General features: G+C 42.4%; 1 protein-coding gene across 1 annotated transcript in view; it reads left to right on the top strand.

The window, feature by feature from the left end:
* Positions 1 to 27,841, top strand: part of RPGRIP1L (RPGRIP1 like) — a 343,339-nt gene that overhangs the window by 123,636 nt on the left and 191,862 nt on the right. Inside the window, 2 exon segments of the mRNA XM_030204315.1 lie at positions 11,738 to 11,884; positions 26,223 to 26,296. Of these exon segments, the coding sequence (XP_030060175.1) occupies positions 11,738 to 11,884; positions 26,223 to 26,296 (221 nt within the window).

The raw sequence follows: 27,841 nt of genomic DNA on the forward strand, positions 1-27,841 counted from the left end.
AATATTGAGTACCTCTTACTTATTTCCATTTACTTCATTGATTTAGGTATCTCACCCCCACATTTATTGTTGAGTGGAATTACTATTCCCAGAGTATGCAGAACATAGATGGCTGGGATCACCTAATGCCTGAGTTGTTAGATCCTGTTGCTGTGCCAGGCTGGTGACTCTCCATAGCTATCTTTGGACCTGGAGGGCTGGTGAGGTTGCTAGAGTGGAACTTGCAGCCTGGAGAGCCTGACAAGTAGGCTTTTCATTGACCATGGTCTTGTTTGGAAGGGCAGACTGGTGAAAGTTTGAGAAAGAAAAACTCCTCCTTTGCATGTTCAAATCATCCTTAGTACTAGTTGTGCATGAATGTTAAATAATTGGATGTGGGTACACTGATTAGTTTCCCCTATTAGGATAATCTAATAAAGATGCAACATTATTTATTTCCATTCAAAACAGATGTATGTCTGTGATAATAGGGAGTTAGACACTGGAAGGTAGTTAGTGGGTTCCCTGGTTACAGATACAATTGGAGTACTTTTAAAAAGGCAATTTGCTTTTTTGTTTTATATTGTAATGTCAACAGTGTTTTAACAAAAATCACTATTATGGTCTTTAAGAGGTTTCTTTTGTGTTTTACTGTAACTTTTTATTATGTAAACTACCAATACAGAGCAATTACCATCAGGGTACAATGCGACTAGGAAATCAAACATATCTAACTAAACAACAGCTCATATGTTGACATGCCCTGATATATTAAATACACCAGTCAACAATTCTTTGTAATCCCTGAACAACCCCATGTTAAAAGCAAAAATGTGAAATTTTGAAATGTTTAACCTTAAGAATCCCCCCCACCCTCTCTTACCCTCCACTCCAGGACACAGAAAATTGTTGTATCCCTCAGCGAAGAAAAGGTAATAATAAGAGACCCAAATGTTCATTTCACAATATTATAAAATTTGGTTTCACAAATTCACCAAGGCCCAAGTCTTCTTAAATATATCTCCCTTCCCTTTCAGCTCCCAAGTAATTTTATTATAATGCTGTATCTCCCAACAGAGCTTCCCAGTGACCTAACGATAGCTTCCTTTGGGACTTACACTGTCCGGTATTCGCTGCCAGGATCAAAATGCGATATACCCCCTGAGGTTTCTTACCACCCGAGCATAGGATGAGTCATAAAACACCCATGTCTCCCCTGAACCCGAGACTAAACAGTTAACCAGAATTTTTAAATAATTGGTAATTCCTACCACATGTGCTCAAACTTGTCCCTCCTCCCACAATTCCTCCAACACAGGTCTGCTTTTCCATCTCCAGCCATATCACCCAAAACAGGTACCCAGTATAATATATGAATTACACTGAATTGTAGCTGTTGATAATTCAGGGAGCCAGTGTTATGTATTTATGCGTATCTTGCTAATCTTCTAATGCAATATTCTGGCCCAACCAGTTCTCTCAGTCTACCATATACTTATGATCCAACCCCTTAGCGATCTCTAATATGTTATATACTCTAGATAACAGCTTCCCGCCTTGGCTCAATTTAAACAACATAACCTCCACCTGCGTGAGAGTTCTGTGTAGGTTCTTTTTTGCATCATCTCCTTTCAAACAATCCTGCAGCTGAAAAAATTGGTAATACGGAATTTTCTCATTTACCAATTCTTGAAGTTGGACGTGTGATATCAGAACATTTTGGTGGAACAGATCCTTCCTTGTCATCAGAGGCGGATGAAGCCAGAGACTTGTGGGTTATGACCATCTACCAGCAGATGAGATAGAGAACACTGTCATACAACCGAATTCTGTCATATAGGACAGTATGCTCTTCAGTCAGTATGCTTATCTCCAGCAGGGGGTGGACGGTCTGTCACAAATTCTGGTCTGAGGCAGACCAGAACTGAGGCAGAGGAAATGGCAATAAAGTTGGAACAAAAAGATACGAAGGTACCCAAATTGAAAAGACACCCCCAAATCACAAATGTTGAATCACATACCAGGAAATATAGATGGAAAGCGATGGCCACAAATGCTCGTAGTCTAAGCAATAAAGTTCATGACCTTCAAGCCCTGATGTTGGAGGCAGACTTAGATGTTGTTGCAATCACAGAGATGTGGCTCAATGGTTCCCATGAATGGGATGCAAACATACCAGGCTATAATCTATTTAGGAAGGATAGAATGATGATATGGCAACTGAAATGACAGGGACCTGGGGAAAAGAAGAAGCGATATGGATCACCTTAAAAAGAGAGGATAGAACCTCTGTCCACGTGGGTGTTGTCTACAGATCCCCGACACAATTAGAGGAACTAGATAAAGATCTGATCGCAGATATTCAAAAATTAGGAAAGAAAAAAGAGGTTCTGTTGATGGGAGATATCAATCTGCCGGATGTAGATTGGAAGGTTCCGTCTGCGAAATCGGAAAGAAGTAGAGAGATCGTGGATGCTTTCCAAAGTGCTCTGCTCAGACAAATTGTGACGGAACCCACGAGGGAGGGAGCGACACTGGATCTGGTGCTCACAAATGGGGATTGTGTGTCAAATGTCCGAGTGGGTGCACACCTGGGAAGCAGTGACCATCAAACGGTTTGGTTTGATATGACAGCTGAAGTGGAGGGCGGCCACTTTGGATTTCAAGCGTGCTGACTTTAGTAAAATGGGGGAATACCTGAGGAAGGAGCTGATGGGCTGGGAGGACGTACGAAAAGTGGAAGGGCAGTGGTCCAGGCTGAAAGCAGTAATAAATAGGGCCACAGACCTTTATGTAAGGAGAGTAAATAAAAGCAAGAGAAAAAGGAAACCGATATGATTCTCCAAGCAAGTAGCTGAGAAAATAAAGGCTAAAGAGTTAGCGTTCCAGAAATATAGAAAATCTCAAGAAGAGGAACACGGGAAGGAATACCGGATGAAACTGAAAGAAGCCAAGAGAGAGGTACGTCTGGCAAAGGCGCAAGCGGAAGAACAAATGGCTAGAAATGTAAGGAGGGGAGACAAAAATTTCTTCAGGTATATTAGTGAAAGGAGAATGACTAAAAAGGGAATTGTGAGACTAAAAGATACAGCGAAACGCTATGTAGAAAATGATGAAGAAAAAGCCAATTTGCTAAATAGATACTTTTGTTCTGTTTTCACTGAAGAAAATCCTGGAGAAGGACCACGAGGGACTGGCAAAAGTACACCTGAGAATGGAGTGGATAAAGCACCGTTCACGGAAGAGAGTGTGTATCAACAACTTGGAAAGCTAAAAGTGGACAAAGCCATGGGACCGGACGGGATCCACCCCAGAATATTGAGGGAGCTCAGAGAGATTCTGGCGGGTCCTCTTAAAGATTTGTTTAATAAATCCTTGGAGACGGGAGAGGTTCCAAGGGATTGGAGAACGGCGGATGTGGTCCCTTTTCACAAAAGTGGTGATAGGGAAGAAGCTGGAAACTACAGGCCGATAAGCCTCACTTCGGTTATTGGAAAAGTAATGGAAGCGATGCTGAAGGAAAGGATAGTGAATTTCTTGGAAGCCAATAAGTTGCAAGATCCGAGACAACACGGTTTTACCAGAGGGAAATCGTGCCAAACGAATCTCATTGAATTCTTTGATTGGGTAACTGGAGAATTGAATCATCGACGTGCTATAGACGTAATCTACTTAGATTTTAGCAAAGCTTTTGACACGGTTCCCCACAGGAGGCTCTTAAATAAACTCGATGGGCTGAAGATAGGTCCCAAAGTGGTGAACTGGATTAGGAACTGGTTGACGGACAGACAACAGAGGGTGGTGGTAAATGGAGTTCGCTCGGAGGAGGGAAAGGTGAGTAGTAGAGTGCCTCAGGGATCGGTGCTGGGGCCGATTCTGTTCAATATATTTGTGAGTGACATTGCCGAAGGGTTAGAAGGTAAAGTTTGCCTATTTGCGGATGATACTAAGATTTGCAACAGAGTGGACACCCAGGAAGGAGTGGAAAGCATGAAAAAGGATCTGAGGAAGCTAGAAGAATGGTCTGAGGTTTGGCAATTAAAATTCAATGCGAAGAAATGCAAAGTGATGCACTTAGGGAGTAGAAACCCAAGAGAGACGTATGTGTTAGGTGGGGAGAGTCTGATAGGTACTGAGGGGCAGAGGGATCTTGGGGTGATAGTATCTGAGGATCTGAAGGCGACGAAACAGTGTGACAAGGCGGTGGCCATAGCGAGAAGGTTGCTAGGCTGTATAGAGAGAGGTGTGACCAGCAGAAGAAAGGAAGTGTTGATGCCCCTGTATAAGTCATTGATGAGGCCCCACCTGGAGTATTGTGTTCAGTTTTGGAGGCTGTATCTTGCGAAGGATGTTAAAAAAATGGAAGCGGTGCAAAGAAAAGCTACGAGAATGGTATGGGATTTACGTTCCAAGACGTATGAAGAGAGGCTTGCCGACCTGAACATGTATACCCTGGAGGAAAGGAGGAACAGGGGTGATATGATACAGACGTTCAAATATTTGAAAGGTATTAATCCGCAAACAAATCTTTTCTGGAGATGGGAAGGCGGTAGAACGAGAGGACATGAAATGAGGTTGAAGGGAGGCAGACTCAGGAAAGATGTCAGGAAGTATTTTTTCACAGAGAGGGTGGTGGATGCTTGGAATGCCCTCCCGCGGGAGGTGGTGGAGATGAAAACGGTAACGGAATTCAAACATTTGTGGGATATGCATAAAGGAATCCTGTGCAGAAGGAATGGATCCTCAGAAGCTTAGCCGAAATTGGGTGGCGGAGCAGGTGGGTGAAAGAGGGGTTGGTGGTTGGGAGGCGAGGATAGCGGAGGGCAGACTTATACGGTCTGTCCAGAGCCGGTGATGGGAGGCGGGACTGGTGGTTGGAAGGCGGGAAGTACTGCTGGGCAGACTTGTACGGTCTGTGCCCTGAATAAGGCAGGTACAAATCAAGGTAAGGTATACACATATGAGTTTATCTTGTTGGGCAGACTGGATGGACCGTGCAGGTCTTTTTCTGCCGTCATCTACTATGTTACTTATGTCTCATCCTTGGCTATTGCTTCTGTTCTGGCTTGGCTGGTTCAGTTGAACTGAGGCTTCTGGAGTGTTTTCTCTAGTGGTACGCCTGGTGGTGCCATTCTCTCCTCCCTCCTGCTACGTTTATTCTATCTGTCTCTCTCTCCTTCCTTACAAAAAAAAAAGAGCGGAGCAACCCAGAGTTCAGTGATATTGGTCATTAGGGAGATTAGCTGAAACCCAGGCTGTGTAAGTTGTAACAGGAGGGGGTTGTTTGTGCAGTCCATGCGGTCTCTGGAGAGAGAAACCAGCAAGTCTGCTTCAACCTGTAAGTACACCTTAAAATTTTTATTGTCAGCATTGTAGTTAGGGTTTTTCTTTTGGAACCATGGCGGCAGAGACTGCTTGTGCTGTGGGAAGCACAGAGAAGCATCGGCCAGTGTGAAACGTATCTAGCGGCATCAGGGCTAGCAGATTCGGAGCCAGAGGTTGTGGGGCTGTAGGGTTCTCTCACGGGGGAAGTTTTGGCATGCATCAATCTGGCTTCTCCCTCAGGCTCTTCTCTGTCACCGACACCTGCAGCCATCTTGAGTTCCTGCGGCACTGTTTCCTCGGGTGAGTGCAGCTCTTAGGAGGCCCCAGTGGCTATTGATACTACAGGGGCTCATTCTCTATCAGCTGCTTCTTTTGGACAGAGTCCCAGTTAGCTGCTCAGGTGCCTTTTTCACCTGAGTTCATTTTGCTAATGCATCAGTTTTGGTTTTTGGGGTTTTTTTTTTTTTTTTGCTGAAGCAGTTTCTCCCAGCTGCTGAGTCTCTGCTTGTTCCTCAGCCTCATCTTCCAAAATGAGATGGGTGGATGCTGTCGTGGACCTCAATGTGATCTCTCCTTCTTCTTCTCTCTCTGAGGGGAGAGTACTTCTGCATGTGTGGTTTCTGTGTTGCTGTAGAAGAGGGAGACCTTTCCTGATGAGTCTCATGGTTCTGTGGTGGTACAAGTGTTTCATGAGGAGTTGCTCTCATTCATCATTAAAGCTCTGGTGGTACAGAATATTTCTGCTCCTGATACTCAACTGGCGATTGCATCTAATCCTAAGATGGCTAGCACAAAGAAGCCTCGTAAGGCCTTTCTGGTGCATGAGGCCATGCAATAGCTGATATCAGCACAGTGGGCCACACCAGATGCCATAATTTTTTCTTGTATTTAGTTAAACCTACTTGTGCTAGTTTATCTCTGTGCCTCTGGTAGTAACCTATAGACCCCGGCAAATAATTTTGCAAGTGGCTATGAGGAAAAATACATGGAGATGTATTTTCAAAGCAGTTAGACTTACAAAGTTCCATAGTAGCCTATGGAACATTCTAAGTCTAAGTGCTTTGAAAATGAGCCCCATAGTAACATAGTAGATAAAGGCAGATAAAGACCTGTACGATCCATCCAGTCTGCCCAACAAGATAACTCATACCATAAGGTATTTTATTTATTTGAAACATTTGTATCCCACCTTTTCCCACTTATTAGATAGGCTCAAAGTGGCTTACATAGTTCCGGAGAGGTGGTTGCAGACTCCGGTGTGAACAAATACAGTATAGGGGTACTATTACAGTGACAAGTGCAGTAAAGAAGTATCGGTAAATAGGTTGGGGTGATTCAGACAAAATGTTAGGGTGTGATCATGCGTCGGGGTTGAAAACTGTCCATTTCCTGATTAAAATGCCATATTTCATTATTCGGTGTTCATGTCAGATACTGTGGGGTATGATGTGATACTTCATATGTACACCTGATCTTGATTTGTCCTTGTCATTTTCAGGGCATAGACTGTAGCAGTCTGTCCAACACTGTTCTTCTAAAACTTCTGAAGTTGTTATCGAAGCCCCACTCCAACCCATCCAAATCTGTTCAGCCATGATCAGAGCACACACCATAGAACTACTACTACTACTACTTATCATTTCTAAAGCGCTGCTAGATGTACGCAGCGCTGTACACTTGAACATGAAGAGACAGTCCCTGCTCTACAGAGCTTACAATCTAATTAGGACAGACAAACAGGACAAATAAGAGATAAGGGAATATTAAAGTGAGGATGATAAAATAAGGGTTCTGAACAAGTTAATAAGGGTTAGGAGTTCAAAGCAGCATCAAAAATGTGGGCTTTTAGCTTAGATTTGAAGACGGCCAGAGATGGAGCTTGATGTACTGGCTCAGGAAGTCTATTCCAGGCATATGGTGCAGCAAGATAAAAGGAACGGAGTCTGGAGTTAGCAGTGGAGGAGAAGGGTGCAGATAAGAGAGAAGTCTGGCCAGCATTAGCTTTGCTTCCCAATTACTGGTGTTGCCATCTAATCACCACTAAGCTTCTATGGATCCATTTCTTCTAAACAGGATTCCTCTGTGTTTGTCCCACGCATTTTTAAATTCTCTTAGTGTCTGTATTTCCACCACCTCCCGCAGGAGGGCATTCCAGGTATCTATCAACTTCTCCTTGAAAAAATACTTCCTGACATTATTCCTGAGTTCACCCTCCCCCCCCCCCCCGGCAACCTCAATTCATGTCCTCTAGTTCTACCACCTTCCCGTCTATGGAAAAAAAAGTTTGTTTCTAGATTAATACTTTTCAAATATTTGAACATCTGTATCATATCACCCCTGTTTTTCCTTTTCTAAGTTAATCTTATTGCCTCCCAGTTTTTGCCCTTCAAAGGGAGAATATGAGGAAAGCACTTTTTTTTTTTTTTTTACTGTGTGGAGCTGTGGGAAATCCCAATAATTAAAATAATTAGCCTATAGTGCTCTCAGCACTGCAGCCTTATAACAACACCTAAGATTTGGAAAATCTATGCCTCTGTGGTCTTGCACTTGAACCAGAAGGCTCATTTGTACTTTATCTCTCTGATGTGCCCAGAGAAAGTTTTGAAGCATTCTAGTCCAAATTTTGAATTGTGTGTGGGAAATATTTTTGGTAAGATAGGCAATCAAAAATGTAGGGAGGATCATCATAGTAATTGCTACTCATCCCATTCAGGATAGTATTAAAGAGCTCCAAGCTTTAGGCGTCTCTTGGAGTTGATGTCTCAGTTTAAATCTTCAATTATGTTCAAAAGGGGAATCCAAAAATACCACACTGCTTGTTTAGGTAATTTGAATGGGAATTGTGGGCCTAACTCTTGAGAGGAAATACTAAGGGCCAAAACCTCCATTTTGTCATAAGAACATAAGAATAGCCATACTGGGTCAGACTAATGGTCCATCTAGCCCAGTATCCTGTTTCCAACAGTGGCCTAGCCAGGTCACAAATACCTGGCAGAAACCCATGCTACCAATTCCAGGGCAAGCAGTAACTTCCCCATGTTTTTCTCAATAGCAGACGATGGACTTTTCCTCCAGGAACTTGTCCAAACCTTTTTAAAACCCTCATACGCTAACCACTGTTATTACATCCTCTGGCAAAGTTTCACAGCTGAACTATTCGTTGAGTGAAAAAAATATTTCCACAGCTTAACTATTTCTTGAGTAAAAAAAGATTTCCTTCTAATTGTTTTAAAAGTATTTCCATGTAACTTCCTTGAGTGTCTCCTAGTCTGTGTACTTTTGAAATGAGTAAAAATCAATTTACTTCTACTCGTTCTACACCACTCATGATTTTGTAGACCTCAATCATGTCTCCCATCCATCTCTTTTTTCAAGCTGAAGAGCCCTAACCTCATTTTAGCCTTTCCTCATATGAGAGGAGTTCCATGCCCTTTATCATTTTGGTCGCTGTTCTTTGAACCTTTTCTAATTCCACTATATCTTTTTTGAGATACGGTGACCAGAACTGAATGCATTACTCAAGGTGAAGTTGCACCATGGAGAGATACAGAGGCATTATAGTATTTTCTGTCTTACTTACCATCCCTTTCCTAATAATTCCTAGCATCCTGTTTGCTTTTTTGGTCGCCGCCACACACTGGGCAGAAGATTTCAGCATATTGTCTCCAAAAACACCTAGATCTTTTTATTGGGTGCTGACCCCCAAGGTGGACCCTAGCATCAGGTAACTTCCCAATGTGCATCACTTTGCATTTGTCTACATTAAATGTCATCTGCCATTTAGATGCCCAATCTTCCAATTTCCTAAGCTTTTCCTGCAATTTTTCACAGTCTGCATGTGTTCTAAGAATCTTGAATAGTTTCGTGCCATCTGCAAATTTAATCACCTCACTCATTGTTCCGATTTCCAGATCATTTATAAATATATTAAATGGCACTGGTCCCATTACTGATCCCTGCAGCACTCCACTATTCATCCTCCTCCATTGAGAGAAATGGCCATTTAACCCTACTCCTCTGTTTTCTGTCCAATAACCAGTTCCTAATCCACACCAGAACATCGCCTCCTATCCCATGGCGCTTTAACTTTCTCAGGAGTCTCTCATGAGAAAGTTTGTCAAAAGCTTTCTGAAAATCTAGATACACTACATCAACTGGCTCACCTTTATCCATGTGTTTATTTGTGCCTTCAAAGAAATAAAGCAAATTGATGAGGCAGGACTTCCCTTGGCTTGAACCCATGCTGACTCTGCCCCATGAAACCATGTTTATTTATGTGTTCCATAATTTTGTTCTTTATAACAGTTCCACTATTTTACCTGGCAGTGGCGTCATTCTTACTGGTCTGTAATTTCCCAGTTCACCCCTGGAACCCATTTTAAAAATCAGCGTTACGTTGACCACCCTCCAGTCTCCAAGTACTACGGACGATTTTAATGACAGGTTACATAGTACTAGCAGCAGACCAATAATTTCATGCTTGAGTTTTTTGAGTACCCTTGGATGAATGCCATCCAGTCCACATAATTTACTACTCTTTAATTGGTCAATTTTGCTGCGTACATCTTCCATGTTTGCCAAGATTTCTTTGAGTTCCTTTGCATCATCACCCTTAAAAATAATTTCCGGTACATGTAGATCTCTTACCTCTTCTTCTGTGAAGATCAAAGTAAAGAATTCAGTTTCTCCACTATGGCCTTATCCTCCCTAAGCACCCCTTTTGCTCCTTCATGATCAAATGGTCCCACTGATTCCCTCGAGGGCTTTTTCCTTCTAATGTACCTGAAGAGTAGTAATGTATGAGTTTTAGCCTCTGCGCAAGTTTCTCTTCATATTCTCTTTTAGCCTTCTTTACCAATGCTTTGCATCTGACTTGCCAGTACTTATGTTGCTTCTTATTTTCTTCATTGAGGTCCTTTTTCCATTCTTTGAAGGACATTCTTTTGTCTGTAATAGCCTTTCTCACATCAACTTCTAACCATGCTGGCTCACGTTTTCTCTTCTTTCCACCTTTGTAAATACATGGAATGCATCCAACCAGGGCTTCCAGAACTTCCCCAAATGGTGTTAGTTCATCTAATAAAATCTTTGAGGATTGCACAGGATCCTCCAGAGTATTAAGAATATCCAGGATGGATTCACAGGGCACTAATAGCTTCTCGTATTGCTGCACAAAGACTTTTTTTCTGGGGTCAGTTGGCCACATATGGATCTGTCAAACTACAACCATAGGAATCAGCAGTAAGAAGTGTTTGTACCAGTATCATTTCCTTTAGCTGATTGTTCTTCATCCAAGTGGTACATGCATCCACCACAGCGATTTTCGTTAATCCTTTCCTCAAATTCAGGAAACAGTTGATTTGGTGAGATCTTCAATTGTTCTTAGGTAGCACTGAGGACCTGTACCACTTTGAGGGGGAGAGTGCCTTTGAATAATCAGTAGAATGCCTGGATGTTTCAAGTGGGTGTGGGAAGATCGGGAAATCCTTCTCCACTTTCATATGAGTTGACCTGCTGTTTCAGGGCCAAATAAACTGTAAAGTAGCAAGGCCTCTAGGGGAGGGGTACATACACATGTATCTCGCCGCCTCCCCCCTCCCCCCCCCCCCCCCCCCCGATGAATGTCCCAGGACCTAGATGCCATATCAGTGATGGGTAAACCCACCTCCATACCAGGGAAAACCCACTGACCAGATATCCCACTGCTTCTCCCTTGTCTCTGGTAGTAGATTGGTAACCATTAACTATATAGTGGACCCCGTGATCAACACCAGTTTCCAGAAAGGTGAATTAGGATTAAAGAAGATTATTGTGTCCAAAGCTCTCTGAACCTGGGCTACACAGAGCCTCAGAGCTTCATGGGATTGTGACCTCATCCATATTCACTATTTCACACACCTCTGAAACAGCTTGACCTGCAATAAGTGTATTTATACCTCAGGTAAACTCACCACTCACCATTCTAATCCAACCCACATTTTATGTCAAATGATTCCCCCACATATCACTGGAGAATTAAGAAGGCAACCTTCCCTAATCCCTCCATAGAGCACTTCTCAGAAGCAGCACTCGTCATAATGGATGTAAATTCTAATGTAGATCTATTTGGATATAAACATTCATTGCCCTTCTGAAATGGGGAATGCATGTTTATTTTTTAGGTCTGCCCTAGTTCTGCCCAGAATACACCCAGGCCATGCCCCTTGCCATATGAATGTTTTATGGTTTGCCATATGTGTGTTTTATGGTGTGAATCTCAGCCTTGTACATTCGGGATTTAGATATTTATACAATATAAATGCCAGTTTATGCACATACAAAATTTGAAGAGCACTTTTTTAAATAAGCACCTATATGTATATACATTGTCATTATGATAACAGCTTATAATAGAACTTGTTTTATAATAAACATGTTTCTCTTATCTTTTAAGAGTCAAAAAAGTCTCAAGGTGAGCTATGATGCTTTGTTGTCAAAGGTGGATGAACTTAGTGCACAACTTAAGGAAGAACGTTTGAAATGCCTTCATCTCAAGAAGCAGTTACAGTCAACAAATTTTTCTGAAATAAGAATAGAAGAAGTAAGTTTTCAGTAGCATATATTTTGAAAGGTAAAGAATTTATAAAAGAAACCATGTACTTTATGAAATCAAATGTAGACTTTACTTTGAACGGAAGTTTGAGTTCTGTGTAGCAACTTACAGAAGTAAAAATGTTACAAAATAAGATAACTATTTTCATAGTGCCTATGGTTCTTTTCTTTTAGCCAGTGAAGCCTAAGTTATATAGATTATTTATGTATGACATAAAATATAGTTTATTGCAGTTGAACACCAGCTAAAACCTGTACATTTATTCTTGTGATTTATTAGGGCATCCAGCTATTATAACTGAAAGTACAATTCTCACACTCATTTAGTAGATTAATTTTAAGTGCTTACTATCACCAAACATATGTAATCTCTTCTATATCTGCCTCAACCTGAAGATCAGTTCAGGATCCAGTTTTAACTCTACATCTTTCCTTGTATTAAATACCACTGTTGTTTATTCCGTAACTGAATAACAAGATAGTGAAATTGTGTTATAAGCTGAAGGCTGTTTATATCTTTAAATTACCTGAAATGATCATAAAATCCCAATATTCATAACTTACAAACGATGCTACTACCATCAACTGGAAGAGCTTAAATACAAACCTCACAACAAAATAGAGACAAAACCAGCAAATAACAAAACGCCAAGCCAAGCCAGAATAATAATCAACAAGACCACATGCATAAAACTGACAGACCACACAGACAATTACGAACTGTTAAACACACCAAAATTAAATATGATACATATGTCCAGAAACCCATAGTATCTGTAAATGCAAGATCGGCAGTTATCAAATCAGCATTGTTGAGAAATTGGATAGAATTTTTATTTATTTATTTATTTATTGCATTTGTATCCCACATTTTCCCACCTCTTTGCAGGCTCAATGTGGCTTACAATACATCATGAATAGTGGAAATCCTATATAATAATTCTCACCCCCAACGTTCTAATGTGCCTGGGACCGTGCCTCCCTCAGAGGTGGTCTGCTAGGCAGGCACGCACTGACGTCGGTGACGTCAGTGACAGCTGATTCCAAAGCAAGGGGAGGAGTACCAACACACAACCCCCCCCCTCGCCACATCACCAACCCGCCCCCCCCCCACCCGACGAGCATCAACACCCCGTGTCCCCTCACACGCACCTCCCACCGAGTTCCACACTCCGCCCTCCCTCCGATTTCAACCCCCCCCCCCCCGCATTACGGCCCCCTGTACCCCCCTTCCACGACCCCGCCGCCGTCCAGTACCTCTGCCGATGGGGGGACCCCAACCCCCGTCAGCCGAAGTTTTGTTCTGGCCTTCGCAGCATTCCTTCTTCAGTGATCTTCTGTAGAAGTTCCTCTGCGTGCGTCTGACGCGAAGGAGGGTCGACAGGATCGCGGAAGGGGGCTACAGGGGGCCGTGACGCGGTGCGGGGGGTGAAAATGGAGGGAAGGCGGAGTCTGGAACAGCGAGGGAGGGTGGGGGATGGCCTGGCTAGCGCCCGTTTCCTGCCCTTCAGAAACGGGCATTTTTTCCTAGTACATGATAAGATAGATATTTAGTATTACAGATGGATCTTGGGTGACATGATTATGATAAGACATGATAGTAGTTGTTTGGAAACAGAACAACTAGGACTACTGCATATAACAGAAACATGGCTACACCTGTAAGTCGACCCAGCACTGCTGGACCTATGCCCACCAGGATGCAAAACAATACACATCAACAGAACTAAAAAGAGGAAAGAGGAGTCGCAATTATTACAAATCCTCTTTCACCATAGAACTTGATATCCTCAGCAATAGAAATTTTGGCATGCAAAATCACCGACACAACCCTTGCAGGTCAAGTATGTATGTATCATACTGTTCTAAAGACCACCAGGAAGCAGGACAAACACCCAAGACAATTTCTTGGATTTTTTTTCAAACACCTGTACAAACCAACAAAATATTCTACTAATAAGAGATATCAATCTGCACCTAGAAAAACAGCATGACTCCAACACCATAACTAATGATCTTCCTAAACCAATGGAACTTCACAACAGCAGAAGGCACCTCATCTCACAAAAAAGACATGCTAGCTCACAGGCTCTCAGCAAACAACAACCATACATTAGAAAACCACAAATGGGAAGAGGTATTATGGTCGGACCACAGCAAGCTCACCTTTACATTACAATGGAAAGAGAAGGGCAAGAACAGAGAACCAAGAGAACATCACACATTCACTACCAGACGGAAGGTGGACATCCACACCTTTTGGACAACAGCGATAAATGAATATAGTAACCTATCACCCAATGATATCCACTTCATGAGAAATTGTTTCTCTGTGTAGTTTCTCTTTAACCCTTTACTTGATGAATCTGTTTTTTGAGTCTATGTGAGCTGCTCTTCCATTTAGCTATGCTTTCTAGCACAGCCCTGAGCTCTCTATCTCTCTCTCTCTCTGTGATTTCCCTTTGTGCCTTTACTTGTTGAATCTGTTGTTTGAATCTGTGTGAGCTCTTCCGTTTAGCTGTGCTTTCTATCACAGCCCTGAGCTGTTTCTCTGTGTGGTTTCTCTTTAACCCTTTACTTGATGAATCAGTTTTTTGAGTCTGTGTGAGCTGCTCTTCCATTTAGCTATGCTTTCTAGCACAGCCCTGAGCTGTCTCTCTGTGTGATTTCCCTTTGTGCCTTTATGTGTTGAATCTGCTGTTTGAGCCTCTGTGAGCTGTTCTTTTCGTTTGACTGTGCTTTTAGGCACAGTGTGAGCTGTCTCCGTGTGTGGGTTTGCCTTTTACCCTTCAGTTACTGTTTATGCCTGAGTGTAAGGGTATTTTGACCTTTTTTATAGCTGTGTTCAGGGCAGCATGTGCTGCCTGGTTAGTATTTCCTTAGGGGATCTCATTCTGTTCCTTTCCTCTTTCTTCCTGTTTGTTTGGGTTCCAGTTCGGCCTTGCAGCCCGTGTGCTTGGACTCTGTTATGTGTGGTTTCCAGTTCGGCCTTGTGGCCCTTCTGTTCCTGGTTTCTGCTACAACCAAGCTCCTTTCCTGGTTCCTGCTACAGCCAAGCTCCTTTCCTGGTTCCTTCGACAGCGAAGCTCTGTTCCTGGTTCCTGCTACAGCCAAACTTCATTCCTGCCTTGTCTTTAGTTTGCACAGCTTTGTTTGCTGTCTTTTGTGCCTTGTCTTGTTTTGATCTTTTTCGTGTCTGAATCCAGTCCTTCTCCTCCTTGTCTTGTCTGGATTCAGCTTCTGTCTTGCCTCTGCTTTGTCCAGTTGTGCCCTGTGCCATCCCAGAGGACTTGTCTGCTGCAGGCCTAGCTGCAGTCCATCCCAGAATCTGTGACACCTTGCAGTATCACAAGCATCCATCATAGACTTCCTACAAGAATGCAAAACCAACAACATCCACACCATGGCATACAGAATCTGGTCCTCCTTTAAACCACCCAGATTTAGCACAGGAAAGATACTACTGACAAATATGCACATGTGCACTGTCTGCTAGACAAATGCCCCAACTATATGATGAATAACCCACAAGAATGGTTCATTTAATGCCTCACCAAACACATCACATACATGTTATTAAAAGGACAGTTCCCAAAAGATAAAAGTGAAATCATATTTGCCCCAATCCCCAAGAACACAATAGCAAGATCAGCAATCTCACAATCTGCAGACCAGTGGCCTCAACACCACTACTGACCAAAACAGTGAAGGGTCTGTGTAAAGGCTCCTCGCTCTGGATCGCCTAGGGAACACCTCCTCCCCCACTGAGGTCAAGCGACTGCTTCAGAAAATCCAGCTGAAGCTCGTTCACTGCTCCACTCTCCTAGGACCCTCTCCGCACCGATAGGAATTGTGGGTCCTTCAGGCCAAGGGTACACTGGAAGTCTCAGGGAGAAGGCTCCACCCTGCTGGGCCTAGCTGACCCAGCCACAGACCCCCCCCCCCCCCCCCCCATTCAGATCCCTTGAGCAAATCCCTCCAAGCTGAAACTAATGACTCAGCAACTCAGTCAGGGTCCATATATCAGTTTATGTACCCCCCCCCCCCCAGCCAGTCTGCAACCCCAGTAGTTCAACAAGGCAAAACAAGGTTCACACTTCTAGCAGTTTCTGTAAACAGTTCATCCCAAACATTTCTCAAACCCCAACAGTTTCTGTAAAGCAGTTCCCCCAAAAAGGGATCAAAATCCCAACAGTTCATGTAAAGCAGTTCCCCAAAAAGGGTTCAAAATCCCAACAGTTCATGTAAATGTCACGTCTGTGGCCGTGACCCCTCTCAGACTCACCTTATTTCCTGTGGTCAGCTTCTGAGCTGGCTTCTGTTTGTTCTTTGTGAGTTAGTTCTGTTTCTGTGTGCTGGCTGTATTAGATTGTCGGTGTGCTGTCACCCGTTCCAGATTTCAGCTCAGTCCAGTCCGGATCTTCCAGGCTGCCCGACCCTTAGTTGCCTGGTGATTGTTGCACCTGAGTCTCAGCTGCCTGCTGGGCTTATTAGCCATTTGGATCCTCTCTGCCTTTGGCTTTGCATTGCGTCTAAGGCCCTGTTATGTTGGTGCTTGTTGCACTTCTGCTAGTCCAGTGATTTGTCTGAGATTCTTGCCTTGATTCTTGCCTGTTTCTAGTTAGTCTGTGTTTGGTTTAGGTTAGGTTTTACTTGTTTTCCTAGCCTTGTTTCTGGTTTGTATCGCAGTGTTTAGTTTCTGTTTGTGTGCTGGCTTTGTGGCTGCTTGCAGCTTTTAGTTCTGTGTCTTGTTAGTCAGTGTTTTGTTCCCTGTTTCAGTGGCTGCTTGCAGCTTCCAGTTTCTGTTCCCTAGCTTGTCCTGTCCCTGCCTTGTGTTGTATTGTCTTGCCCAGTTTCCTGCCTTGCTGCCCATGTTCCTTCCTTTCCCCTCTGACACTCAGTCCCTGTGCTGCCTTGCTGTTATCCAGTCCTGCCCTGTCCTGCAAAGTCCTGTCGGCCACCTGAAGCTGGGAGCTCAGCTCCTGGTGGAAAATGGCCAGGTACAGGTAAAGCCTAACTGCTTGCCTGAGATTTGCTTAGCCTCCAGTGTGGGGTGGTTTTGCCTGCCACTGCCGCTCCTCGGCAGGGGCCCAAGGGCTCACAACCCAGTTTCCTGTTGTGAAAACTTGACAGTAAAGCAGTTCCCCAAAAAGGGTTCAAAATCCCAACAGTTCATGTAAAGCAGTTCCCCAAAAAGGATTCAAAATCCCACCCAAGTTGGCCAGCGCTATCCTCCAGCCACTACTCCCCCTTTGACCCGCCAAGGAAAACCTTCTTCTCAGTTCTCCTTTGGAGATGACCACCCTTGGCCTTTTTTCACCCAGCCTCTATACCAAGCCCCCAGCTGCTGCTTTATCTCACCTTTGAGTTTAGCCAGAGCTGAGTTATCCATCAGCTCCTCCTTTTCTCTTTCCTCTCCCTTTTCTGCCCCTTGCCAGTCCATGGGTTCCTCCCCACACCCTTCTCCCAGTTGCCCCTCCTTTCCTTGATTGGGCAGATTCAGGACCTCTTCCCTTAGCCTAGTTCTCTGTGTCAAGGTTTTCCAATTTCCCGCCCTTGTCCTTCTCTCAATATCTTCTGGGGGCTGATGGGAATGGAAGTCCCTGCTGTGATGGCATGCCTCACTCAGGGACTGCTGGGAAAAGTAGTCCCGAATTCTAGGCCGTGCTCCTCTCGGGGACTGGTGGAGTCTCTCTCCTTTCTCCACTTCTCCGGGGAATAGGATCTGCTCCTTTCTCTAGCCCTGTCTTCCCCCCCTACCCCCTCATATTTCCTACATCTGTTAGCACAATAACTGGTGCAATACCTGACTAAATTCTCAATCCTTCATAAATCCCAACCAGGCTTCAGGCCACAATACACCACTGAGATGGTCATAACCACTCTGATAACGAAGTTCAGAAGCTTAATAAGCCAAGGTCAGAATATATTATTACTACACTACTGGCCCTCCTCGATTACATGGGAATCAGCGGTGCAATGGCTGCATGGTTCACTGGCTTCCTAAAGACCAGATCCTGCATTGTAAAGATGTCAAACCAGATATCAGCCTCTTGGATCTCTGAGTGTGGGGTACCAGAGGGTTCCTCAATATCACTAACAATGTAATGATGGCTCCACTCGGCAAAAAACTGAACAGTGTCACAGAAATACTGGACAAAATTAAAACAGGTCTGGACCTAATGGAGAACTGGGCAGCAACTTTCAAACTCAAACTAAATAGAGACAAAACCAACTTCCTGATTCTGTCAAGCCTGCACAACCCCACATCTCACCAAAATTTCACAATCTCACCAAAATTTCACAATCAACCATCAGAAGAAGTACAGAGAAAAGTGGGAAGTGGACCAAAAACTTCAGAGACTGGGACAGTTGAACCAAAACCAGATAATTTTTATTAATGACAGATCTGTGTTTCAGCCACAGGCCTGCCTCAGGAGTCTAAAAGAATACATTAAAAAATCCACATGTAAAACATACACATAATGAAATACTAAATATATAATGTAAAACAGGTGTAACGTAATTGCATAAAACAAACAAATAGTAAAACAAAAGAAATATGATGTGAACAGATGATAAAATGCAAAATATAATTTAAACAGTCACAATGTGAATTTAAAAAGGTGTAATGATATACAGAATAAAAACTGAGCATATATAATAGATTTAAAAAATGGACTAAAAATGAATTGTATAAAAGTATATAGTATCATTAAATACAGTATCCAAAAATAAGGTATTAGAGCAGAAACAATCAATAGTGGTTACATGTGGTATTTGTAACATTGTAATTATGAAGAACATAATGCTAAGATGTATGTTGTTATACCAAGAAGAGACCAAGAAAACTTATCCCAAGCACAGATGAGAAAGTTACTGACTTGACAAAAGTCACCAAAATGAAAAATGGCGTATTTTGTATTGTGTAGTTTGTGTGTTTTAAGAGTATTGAGCAGAAGAATGTGCGAAAGAACCCAGAGTGTGTAATCACTGAAGCAAAGTGAACTAACCTCGATGGTATGTTCAACCAAGTAGGTCAATATCCTGCTTATAATCGAAAGAGAAAACCACCTATATTGCGACCCAAATCGGGAGATGGGCGTCTTTCTCCCGTGGGTGCCCAAATCGGTATAATCGAAAGCTGATTTTGGGCGTTTCCAACTGCAATCCTTCGCGGAAATGGGTAAAGTTGACGGGGCGTGTCGGAGGTGTGGTGAAGGCGGAACTGGGGCGTGGTTCTCGGCCAAGGAGAGATGGTCTTCTTTAGCTGATAATCAAAAAAAAAGGTGTTTTTATCATGATTTTGGGTCACTTTTGTTGGACCCTTTTTTTTCACGAACAAGTCCCAAAAAAGTGCCCCAACTGCCCAGATGACCACTGGAGGGAATCGGGAATGACCTCCCCTGACTCCCCCAGTGGTCACTAACCCTCTCCCACCAAAAAAAGCCCACTTTAAATACTTTTTTTCCTGCCTCTATGCGAGCCTCAAATGCCGTACCCACCTCTATGACAGCAGAATGTGTTCTATCCTGTGACAGCCTTTCCCTGGTTCTGATGTGGCTCTCGGGTGAGTGTGACACCTTTTCTGTTATGTGGGTGTAGGGTATTGGGCTCCATGATTCCACTAGCTTGTGTTAAATGCTCACGATGTTGGTAGTTGGTAGGCTCTACTGCCATGGTGCTTTTCCCCCTGCTTACTGTGTCAGAGTGTGCCCTGTTTTGTTTCCGGTAGTCCATGAGGTAGTGGCCATTTTTGTAAGCCAGTTTTAGATCCCTTTCACGTGTTAGCCACGTTACAGAACTTAGTTCTTACCTTGAATGTGGCTGAAAGAGGGCATTGTACAGCATTCTGCCAGCTCTGACCTACTACTAATCTCAGTACCAGGGAGACTCGTTGCCAGTAGGGCACAACCTCTGATCTGCAGTAAACTGTGAGTAAGCGTGCTTATTCCAATAAAGGATGTTTTCGGAGAGATTAGTCTTCAGGTGTCAACTGGTGTGCCAATGTTATATAGCAGCAACAAGTCCTAGAGGCCTGCATGTATGGAGGTCCCTGGAGCACTTTTAGTGGGTACCGCAGTGCACTTCAGCCAGGTGGACCCAGGCCCGCCCCCCCCCCCCCACCTGTAACACTTGTGCTGGTAAATGGGAGGTCTCCAAAACCCACTGTACCCACATGTAGGTGCCCCCTTCACCCCTAAGAGCTATGGTAGTGTTGTACATTTGTGGGTAGTGGGTTTTGGGGGAGGGGGGTTGGGTGCTCAGCACCCGTGGTAAGGGAGCTATGCATGTGGGAGCTGTTTCTGAAGTCCATCGCACTGACCTCTAGGGTGCCCAGTTGGTGTCCTGGCATAACAGGGGGGCCAGTGTACTACGAATCGTGGCCCCTCCTAAGACCAAATGGCTCGGATTAGGACGTTTTTGAGCTGGGCATTTTTAGTTTCCATTATCGCTAAAAAAAACCAAATGCCCAGCTGAAAAAACGTCCATTTTTCCGAAAATACGGTCTGTCCTGCCTCTTCACGTACCCGTTTTCGGACATAGACGCCCATGGAGATAGACATTCGCATTCGATTATGCCCCTCCACGTATTCAAAAAAACGAAACAGTCTGTAAGGAGAAGGAATATAGAATATAATGGAATAAAACTAATTGTCAAAAAAAACGGAGAGGTAGATAAAGTATCTCCCAAAGTAAATAATAAAATCGTTTTACCTTAAAAAAGACCTTAGAGAAGTCTTTCGATTGATATCGCAAGGAATTATAATCAACCATCAAATAGGTGGGAAAATGTGGGATACAATTGTAACAAATAAAATAAATAAATAAATCATACATACAAAATCAAAACACAGCTAAAAATACCTGGAATTATTCTTGATAAACATCTATCACTGGACAGTCAAGTATCACAGTAACATCAATTCTGGAATGCGCTGCCGCACAGCCTGAAAACGATCTATGAACTAACTAACTTCCGCAAACTACAGAAGACCCATCTCTTTAACAAGGCATACCACAAGAGGCAAGATGGTGGCAGAGTAAGTCGTACGTGAAGCAGCTCTTCTGACATTTTGGATTTTCCTCAAAAAAATTATCCTCTGATGCCCAAGAGAAGAGGGAGGCAGCGCACTAGCCCTGCGGTGCTGCCAACGCCGTCTTTTGGACCCCTAGACCGCTTCATGGTTCCAGGTGCAAGTTCGGGAATGCTCACTTCGCAGCCGCACAATATGGAGAGAGGTCTCACATCTTCGCAGCTTGAGGCTGAGATATCTTGGAGCCCCGAAGAGCGTAATCCCCCCTTGATGCCGGCGAGAACCCCGGAAGCAGTTCAGGAGTCTCAGGACGTTCGAACGTCGATGGGGTCTCCTAGCACGGGCGCTGCTACGGGATTTCAGACGCCGACACTCCCCGCTTCGGAATTAGCAGGTGAACAAGGGGAGACGGCCACTGGAAAAAATCTGGCCACACAAGAGGCCCAGCTAAAGAAGAACCCGATGGAATTAAGCTTACCAAGTAAGTCGTTATTGCCTCAGAAACCTAAGGAGATTTCGTTAGATTCAGTTTGGGAAGCTCTAGTTTGTCTAGAAACTTCCTTTGCCTTGACATTTACATTTGTAAATCAGCAAATGGAACTCTTCTCTGGAAAATTATCTACTGTTGAACAAAAGTTGGAAACTTTGAGTAATAACACAGAAAATAATTCTTTAGCTATCCAAGGATGTCAACAACTGCAAATCAATTTAATTAAAGAAAATCTTTTTTTTTACAAAATAAGGTGAAAATGCTTGAAAACTTTCAACGTTCTAATACATTGCGGTTATTAAATTTTCCAAAACAGCCGTTGATATCACCTTTTATTACCTTTAAAAAATATCTCACAGACGTTTTGAAGGTACCTGAGCAGTCATATCCTCCTAGTTCAAAAATCTTCTATATAACATCTTCTTTGAAGAGAGTTCCTGAACAATTAGAAAGAGTAGAACCCCCAGCACCAGCCGTGGACATGAACTTGACACAAATGATAGAAGATGATATGACTGGACTTACATCAGCAACGCTCAAAGTTACATTTATTCTACAACCTGATAGAGACTGGGTACTAAAACAATACTTTTTACATAGAGAACAGAATTTCCTTGGTTACAAAATACGAATGTACCCTGATGTTTCAAAGATTACGCAGAAAAAGAGACAAGAATTTCTTAAATTGCGCCCAAAGGCTCTTCAATTGGGCGCGTTATTTTGGTTAAACTATCCTTGCAAATGTGTTATAAAATTGAATTCTGTAAAGTATATATTCTATGATTCTAAGCAATTGAACTCTTTTTTGGATTCTAAATTAGCTGGCTCACCTATTTCGCCACCAGGGCCTGTAATAACTTCTACGCTATAATGTTGAAACACTTGGACATCTTGCTCTACCTTCCTTTTTCTTTCCTTTTTCTTTATTGAAATTGGAGCAATTGTCCTAGATTATAGTTAGTAATGCCTCCAGATATAGTGGACTAAAGATGAGTAAGAATCATATTGTGATTTCTTTGGGATTGTAACCATATTTCTTATTAATATATATGACCAATGACATCTTTTCTGATTTCAAGATTTGAACTTGAATAATAATGTAAAATGTGATAAATAAAATAATTTAAAAAAGGCATACCACAAAGATCAACAAATGTGAACTCCTACAAATATACCCAGAATTGTCTTACAGCATTTGCTTCTCACTCTAGTATCTTATTTCATCATTATCATGTTAAACAGGATCCTTTTGTAATACTAAATGTATATTCTCTTATACATTTCCAACATTCATGATGTATTGTTAGCCACATTGAGCCTGCAAAGAGGTGGGAATATGTGGGATACAAATGCAATAAATAAATAAAAAATAAATAAAATGCTTTAGAACACTATGGAAACTGAGAAGGGTCAGAGTCTATTTCTTTAGACAATCATTCCAGATAATAGTACAGTCAACAATACTATCACAACTAGACTATTGTAATGCAGTATATGTAGGGTGCAAGGAAAACACACTAAAATCACTGCAAACCAGCCAAAACACGGCAGCAAGGCTAATATTCAAGAAATCGAAATATGAAAGAGCTACTCCACTGCTTGAACAACTACACTGGCTGCCAATCAAGGCAAGATTAATCTTCCATGCTAGCACCCTCATCTACAAGATACGATTTGATATGTCTTCTGAATATATGCTAGATATGATCGAACTGTCTCCAAGAAATGCAATCTTCTAACAGATGCACTCCACTGATTGTTTGAAAAACATATCTTTATCAGTTTAATCTATTTAATTATCAAAACATCATCATGCTGTATACTTATACTTAAACCCACTATCGGTTTAGTGGATATCACTTCTCCCGTATCACATAACTTACAACGACTTAACATTCACATATTATTCACCAGGTTCTTGTCCTTAAATCATCTCTATTGTCTTGCATCACCTTAAATAATTCATTTCCAAAGCGAATTTTTTTATGTCAACCTGCTTTGTGCAGGTGTAAGGCAACCTCGATATTCACTGGGAAATAAAAATTAATTCCAATGTTCAAGTAGTTCAAATATCAGAAGTCTCTTGCCGTACAAAATGTAATCGATCCGCTTTTGTGCAACGCTGGATCACTTGAATAACTGAGACTTTTTATGGGAGTAGGGTGTCCACCGAAACCGCCAGACTCAACTAGTCAGTTGAACAAATGCCATTCCTCAATGTGAGACCGCATTTCGGGATTTCCTTCCTCAGGAGGAACTATTTCTCAATACCTATAAAGTAAAAGTACACAGCAGTTCTTCCACACCAACAAGCACGTTATCAACTATATGCTTTATATAATTAACTTAATATCGTGTTATAATACATATGATGGCCGCTTACCTTCAAGACTAGTATCCAAGTGGGGCGTCCGAAGCCCCGCCCATGTACGTACGCCACGTACTTATCTATTTAAATACCCAGTACCTTCATGACGTGGACCAATGGAAATACAAAGTCCCTATATCCACTCTACTTCCAAATTAAGATCTTTGGGGGACACCGTATCCCAAGTGAAAATGAAGCGCTGCTCAATATTAAGTAACCGTGCACTCACGTTGCCCCTCCCACGAAGGGGGGCAATTTGAGTAAGTACTAGACACTTCAGGTCTTCAATCTCATGTCCTTGTTCAAACCAATGGGCCTCCAGCGGGGCATCGCTTTTATTCTCAAATTACTATTGTGTTCAGCTAACCGCTGTTTCAGCTGTCTTTTAGTGTGACCAATATACATCAGTTGACAAGGACAAAATATGCAGTACACCACGCCCTCACTCTTACAGTTTGTAATTGATCGCAAATAAAATTTGCGAGTAGATCCAGGAATTACAATCGAGTCCGTGGTAACTGAATATTTGCAATAAATGCAGTTTCCACAGGGGGAATGGTGCCCCCCTTGGTCCTGTGTATTGAGTCTTTTAAGCAATTCCCCTAAGTTAGATCCATGCCAGTATGCTGTTTTGGGGTGCTCGTTAAATACTGGGTGAACTGACAACACGTGCCAGTATGTATGTATTAAGCATCCAATGTGAGGAGCGCTATGGGAAAATGGCAACACACAAGCCAACGACCTAACATTAGACTTATTTCTAGGCAAAAATAGCCATGTTCTATCAGCATATAGGGCTCTTTTATAAGCTTTCCTCACGGCACCCGCCGCGGATAACCACATTGAACAAATCATTCCATCATGTATCTAGACTGTATTTTGAATTCTTCAATGGAGGTACGCAAGAAATGCAAGCCAGAAAGTAGATGCTACCTACTTCTTCACCTCTACAACTGCAGAAACATAACTTACAATACCATTTACATGGCTGGATTTAGGGCCCTGTTTGCTAAGCCACGCTGTAGGCACACTAACTTTTTAGTGCGTGTTAAAAATTAGCAAACGCTAACGATAGAGACACCCATTAAATTCCTATAGGTGTCTCTAGCGTTAATGCATATGCTAAAACTTTTGCATACCTACAGTCAAGCTTAATAAACAGGGCCCTTAGTTACCTGGGTTCCAAATGGTGGAACTCAGTACCAAAGGTCATAAGAAGAATCTTCAATTCAAAAAAGATGTGAAAACCTACCTCTTCAATAAATTCTATAACTAACTAAATAACCTATCAATGTCCTTTCCACTTCCTAATTGTAAACCTTCATTGTAAGTTTCAACCAGAATGTAAATTGTAAGCCACTTTGAACCAAAACCTGTTTTTTGGATAACAGTGGGATACAAGAGTGCATAAATAAATAAAATAAATGCTGGAAAGCATTATACGCCTTCAGCTATGGTTTTAAAATTAGAATTAAAATCAGTTTAAAGTGATTTTCTCTTTTTAGCAAAAAGCTATCGGGGCAATATTCAGCCACCAGCGGTCAATGTTTCTTTTAATACTGACTTCCACCAGCTAAATTAGTCCTGGATATTCAGTGCCAAGCCCTACCCATGAAACTAGCAGTAAATATCTGGGTCTCTGACAGTGCCTGAAAGCTGTTTAGATATGTTTGATATTCAGTGCTTGTACCCACATAGCTACCCGGGCATAGTTAGGTCTGCTTTTTATGCAGTCCAACATGCCTAATTAGCTCTGTGGGTGCCAGCACTTTGCTTTCATAACTCCTAGCTCTGCCCCAACTCCACCTTCAGATCACCCTGACACTACCGAGTGCCTTAGATATTCAGCAGCAATGTCAGATTGAGTGCTGCTGAGTATCTGTTCCCCATGAATTTATCATTGATATTTTAAACTTATAATGAAGGACCTTAGTTGTGCGTTTTTCGGGGCTAGCTGGTTTGGTTTTAAAAACAGTAAAGGATAGGCAAATTTGTTTTCAGTTGCATTAACATTCTACTTTTCAGACTTGCCAGTATAGTTCAGTGACCATGCTGTATATTGCTGTGTGGAGAATCCCAGGTCTGTTTTTGACTCACAACTTTTGTTTCTCAGACTAAATATCTGATACCTGTAATCTTGCAATGGCAACAGTGGTGACTAGCTATAGGGGTCAAGTTAGCCACGTCTGAAAGGACATAAAATTAGTAACCACCAGCTAAAGACTGCTGCTTCAGTGAATGGAAGAAAGTGTTATAAATATGAAGGGATATAAAATAGGAAGTAAAAAGTTTGGTTGGTGCAAATGAAGGCTTGTGGTGCAGTATGCCAAGAGGCCACTTTCAAATGAACTGGAAGCCCAAAGAAACAGGACAAAACTGCCAGAACTTATAATCACAAACAAAACTTTTACTTTTCATTTTCTTATTCTAGTTGCATGGCAGAATTAATGACCTAGAAAAGGAGCGGGATCTTTTAAAGGAAAACTATGATAAGCTATACAGCAGGTAAGTCATAGACAATATTGCTGCTTCTTTAATTCATGTTTATTCTGAAAAAAAGCAAAATGACCAGTCACACACATGTGTGACAGCAGAATCTTCTCTCTCTTTACAATGAAATAGCTTATGCTAGTTTTTCCATCTTGCTTTTGATTTTGTAAATACCTTATTTTGCAGACACCTAATAAAAGTGCTTTTAAGAAAAAAATCTCCTAGACTGGACTTGGCTTTCTTTAAGGAGGGGAGCATTGTAAAATCTTTTGCATGTGATCAAACAATTAAGGCCTTGAAACTGTAGCTACCCCCATCTACCAGAGTCCTTTTTAAAGGGCTGACAAGTCAAAATACAACCTCCATCAACATCATGAGACTGCAATAAATTGCAGATATAGCATGTTACGATACGTTGAATGATTACTCAGTGAAGATTTCTATGCAGGTTAAGAATTTGGGAGTCATACTGGACTCTTATTTGTCATTTAAACCATAGTGTCAGGTTCTAATTAACAGCTCTTTTTTTTTTTTCAAACTGCATGTGAAGGAGTCTATAGGACACCGCTGATTCCCCTTAAAGATACTCCCTCACAGTGTCAGAGCCACCTTAAAATCCATAGTCCTACCCAACGGGGAAGTGACACCCGAAGGGTAAAGCTAGGTGGGCATGGTCCAGGAAGTGCAGAGCCCAGAGCATATCTAGGTTAAGGAGGCCCAAAGGGAAGCAGTGGTACCCAACTGCATTTGCTCGTACCATCTATGTGTGAACTGCAGTTGCTGCAGTCAGGTAGGCCAAGTTCAACTTGGAACCTTGAAACTATGAATTTTTGACTCAAGTAACTGCTAGAGATTACAAGTAAAGTGTACTGCCATACTGAAAGATATTAATGTATACTGTGGCCCTGTAGGAACAGGCCACTGGAGAACCTTGTTGTTCACCTAGAAAACTCGGCTAGTTCTCAGGGTTGCTTCAGTCATGCATTTCTCAGCTGGGAAAGTCAGCTATTTTTCCACAGTTGGTCAAAATTTGAAAATATATTAGGGGCCAATAATCAGACCATAATAGGTAGCAGGGCTGCCTCCTGCAGGTGGTGCTGAGCCCAGATATTCAATGCTGGGCCATTTCTAGTGACCATCATTGAATATCTGGGTGTGTTTTGGCCGGTTTCAATTTAACCAGCCAAGTCAATATTTTGCGCTGGCCGGTTAAGTTGAAACCGGCCAAATATAGGCCTGCTATCTTGGCGCCCTAATTTGGCCGCCAAACTTAGCCGGTGATGCGTTGAATATAACCGGATATCCACTAAGTACTAACTGACAATATTCAGCAGGAGACAGCCGGCTATCTCCCACTAAATATCACTGAATAGCTGTTCCTGGCTGGTTAAATGGTTTTAAATATCAGCCAGATTAGAAACCAACTGTTTTAATAATGCTATTTCGTAAGTGGAAGTCACTTTTCTTTCTGCTAATGTGTGTACTTTTGTATAGTTCATATTTCTCGCATACACATACAGCTCAGTTGTATGTTTGTTGAAGTTGTTTGTTTTATTGTAT

This window comes from Microcaecilia unicolor, chromosome 5 (genome assembly GCF_901765095.1).
Source record: "Microcaecilia unicolor chromosome 5, aMicUni1.1, whole genome shotgun sequence".
NCBI lineage: Eukaryota > Metazoa > Chordata > Amphibia > Gymnophiona > Siphonopidae > Microcaecilia > Microcaecilia unicolor.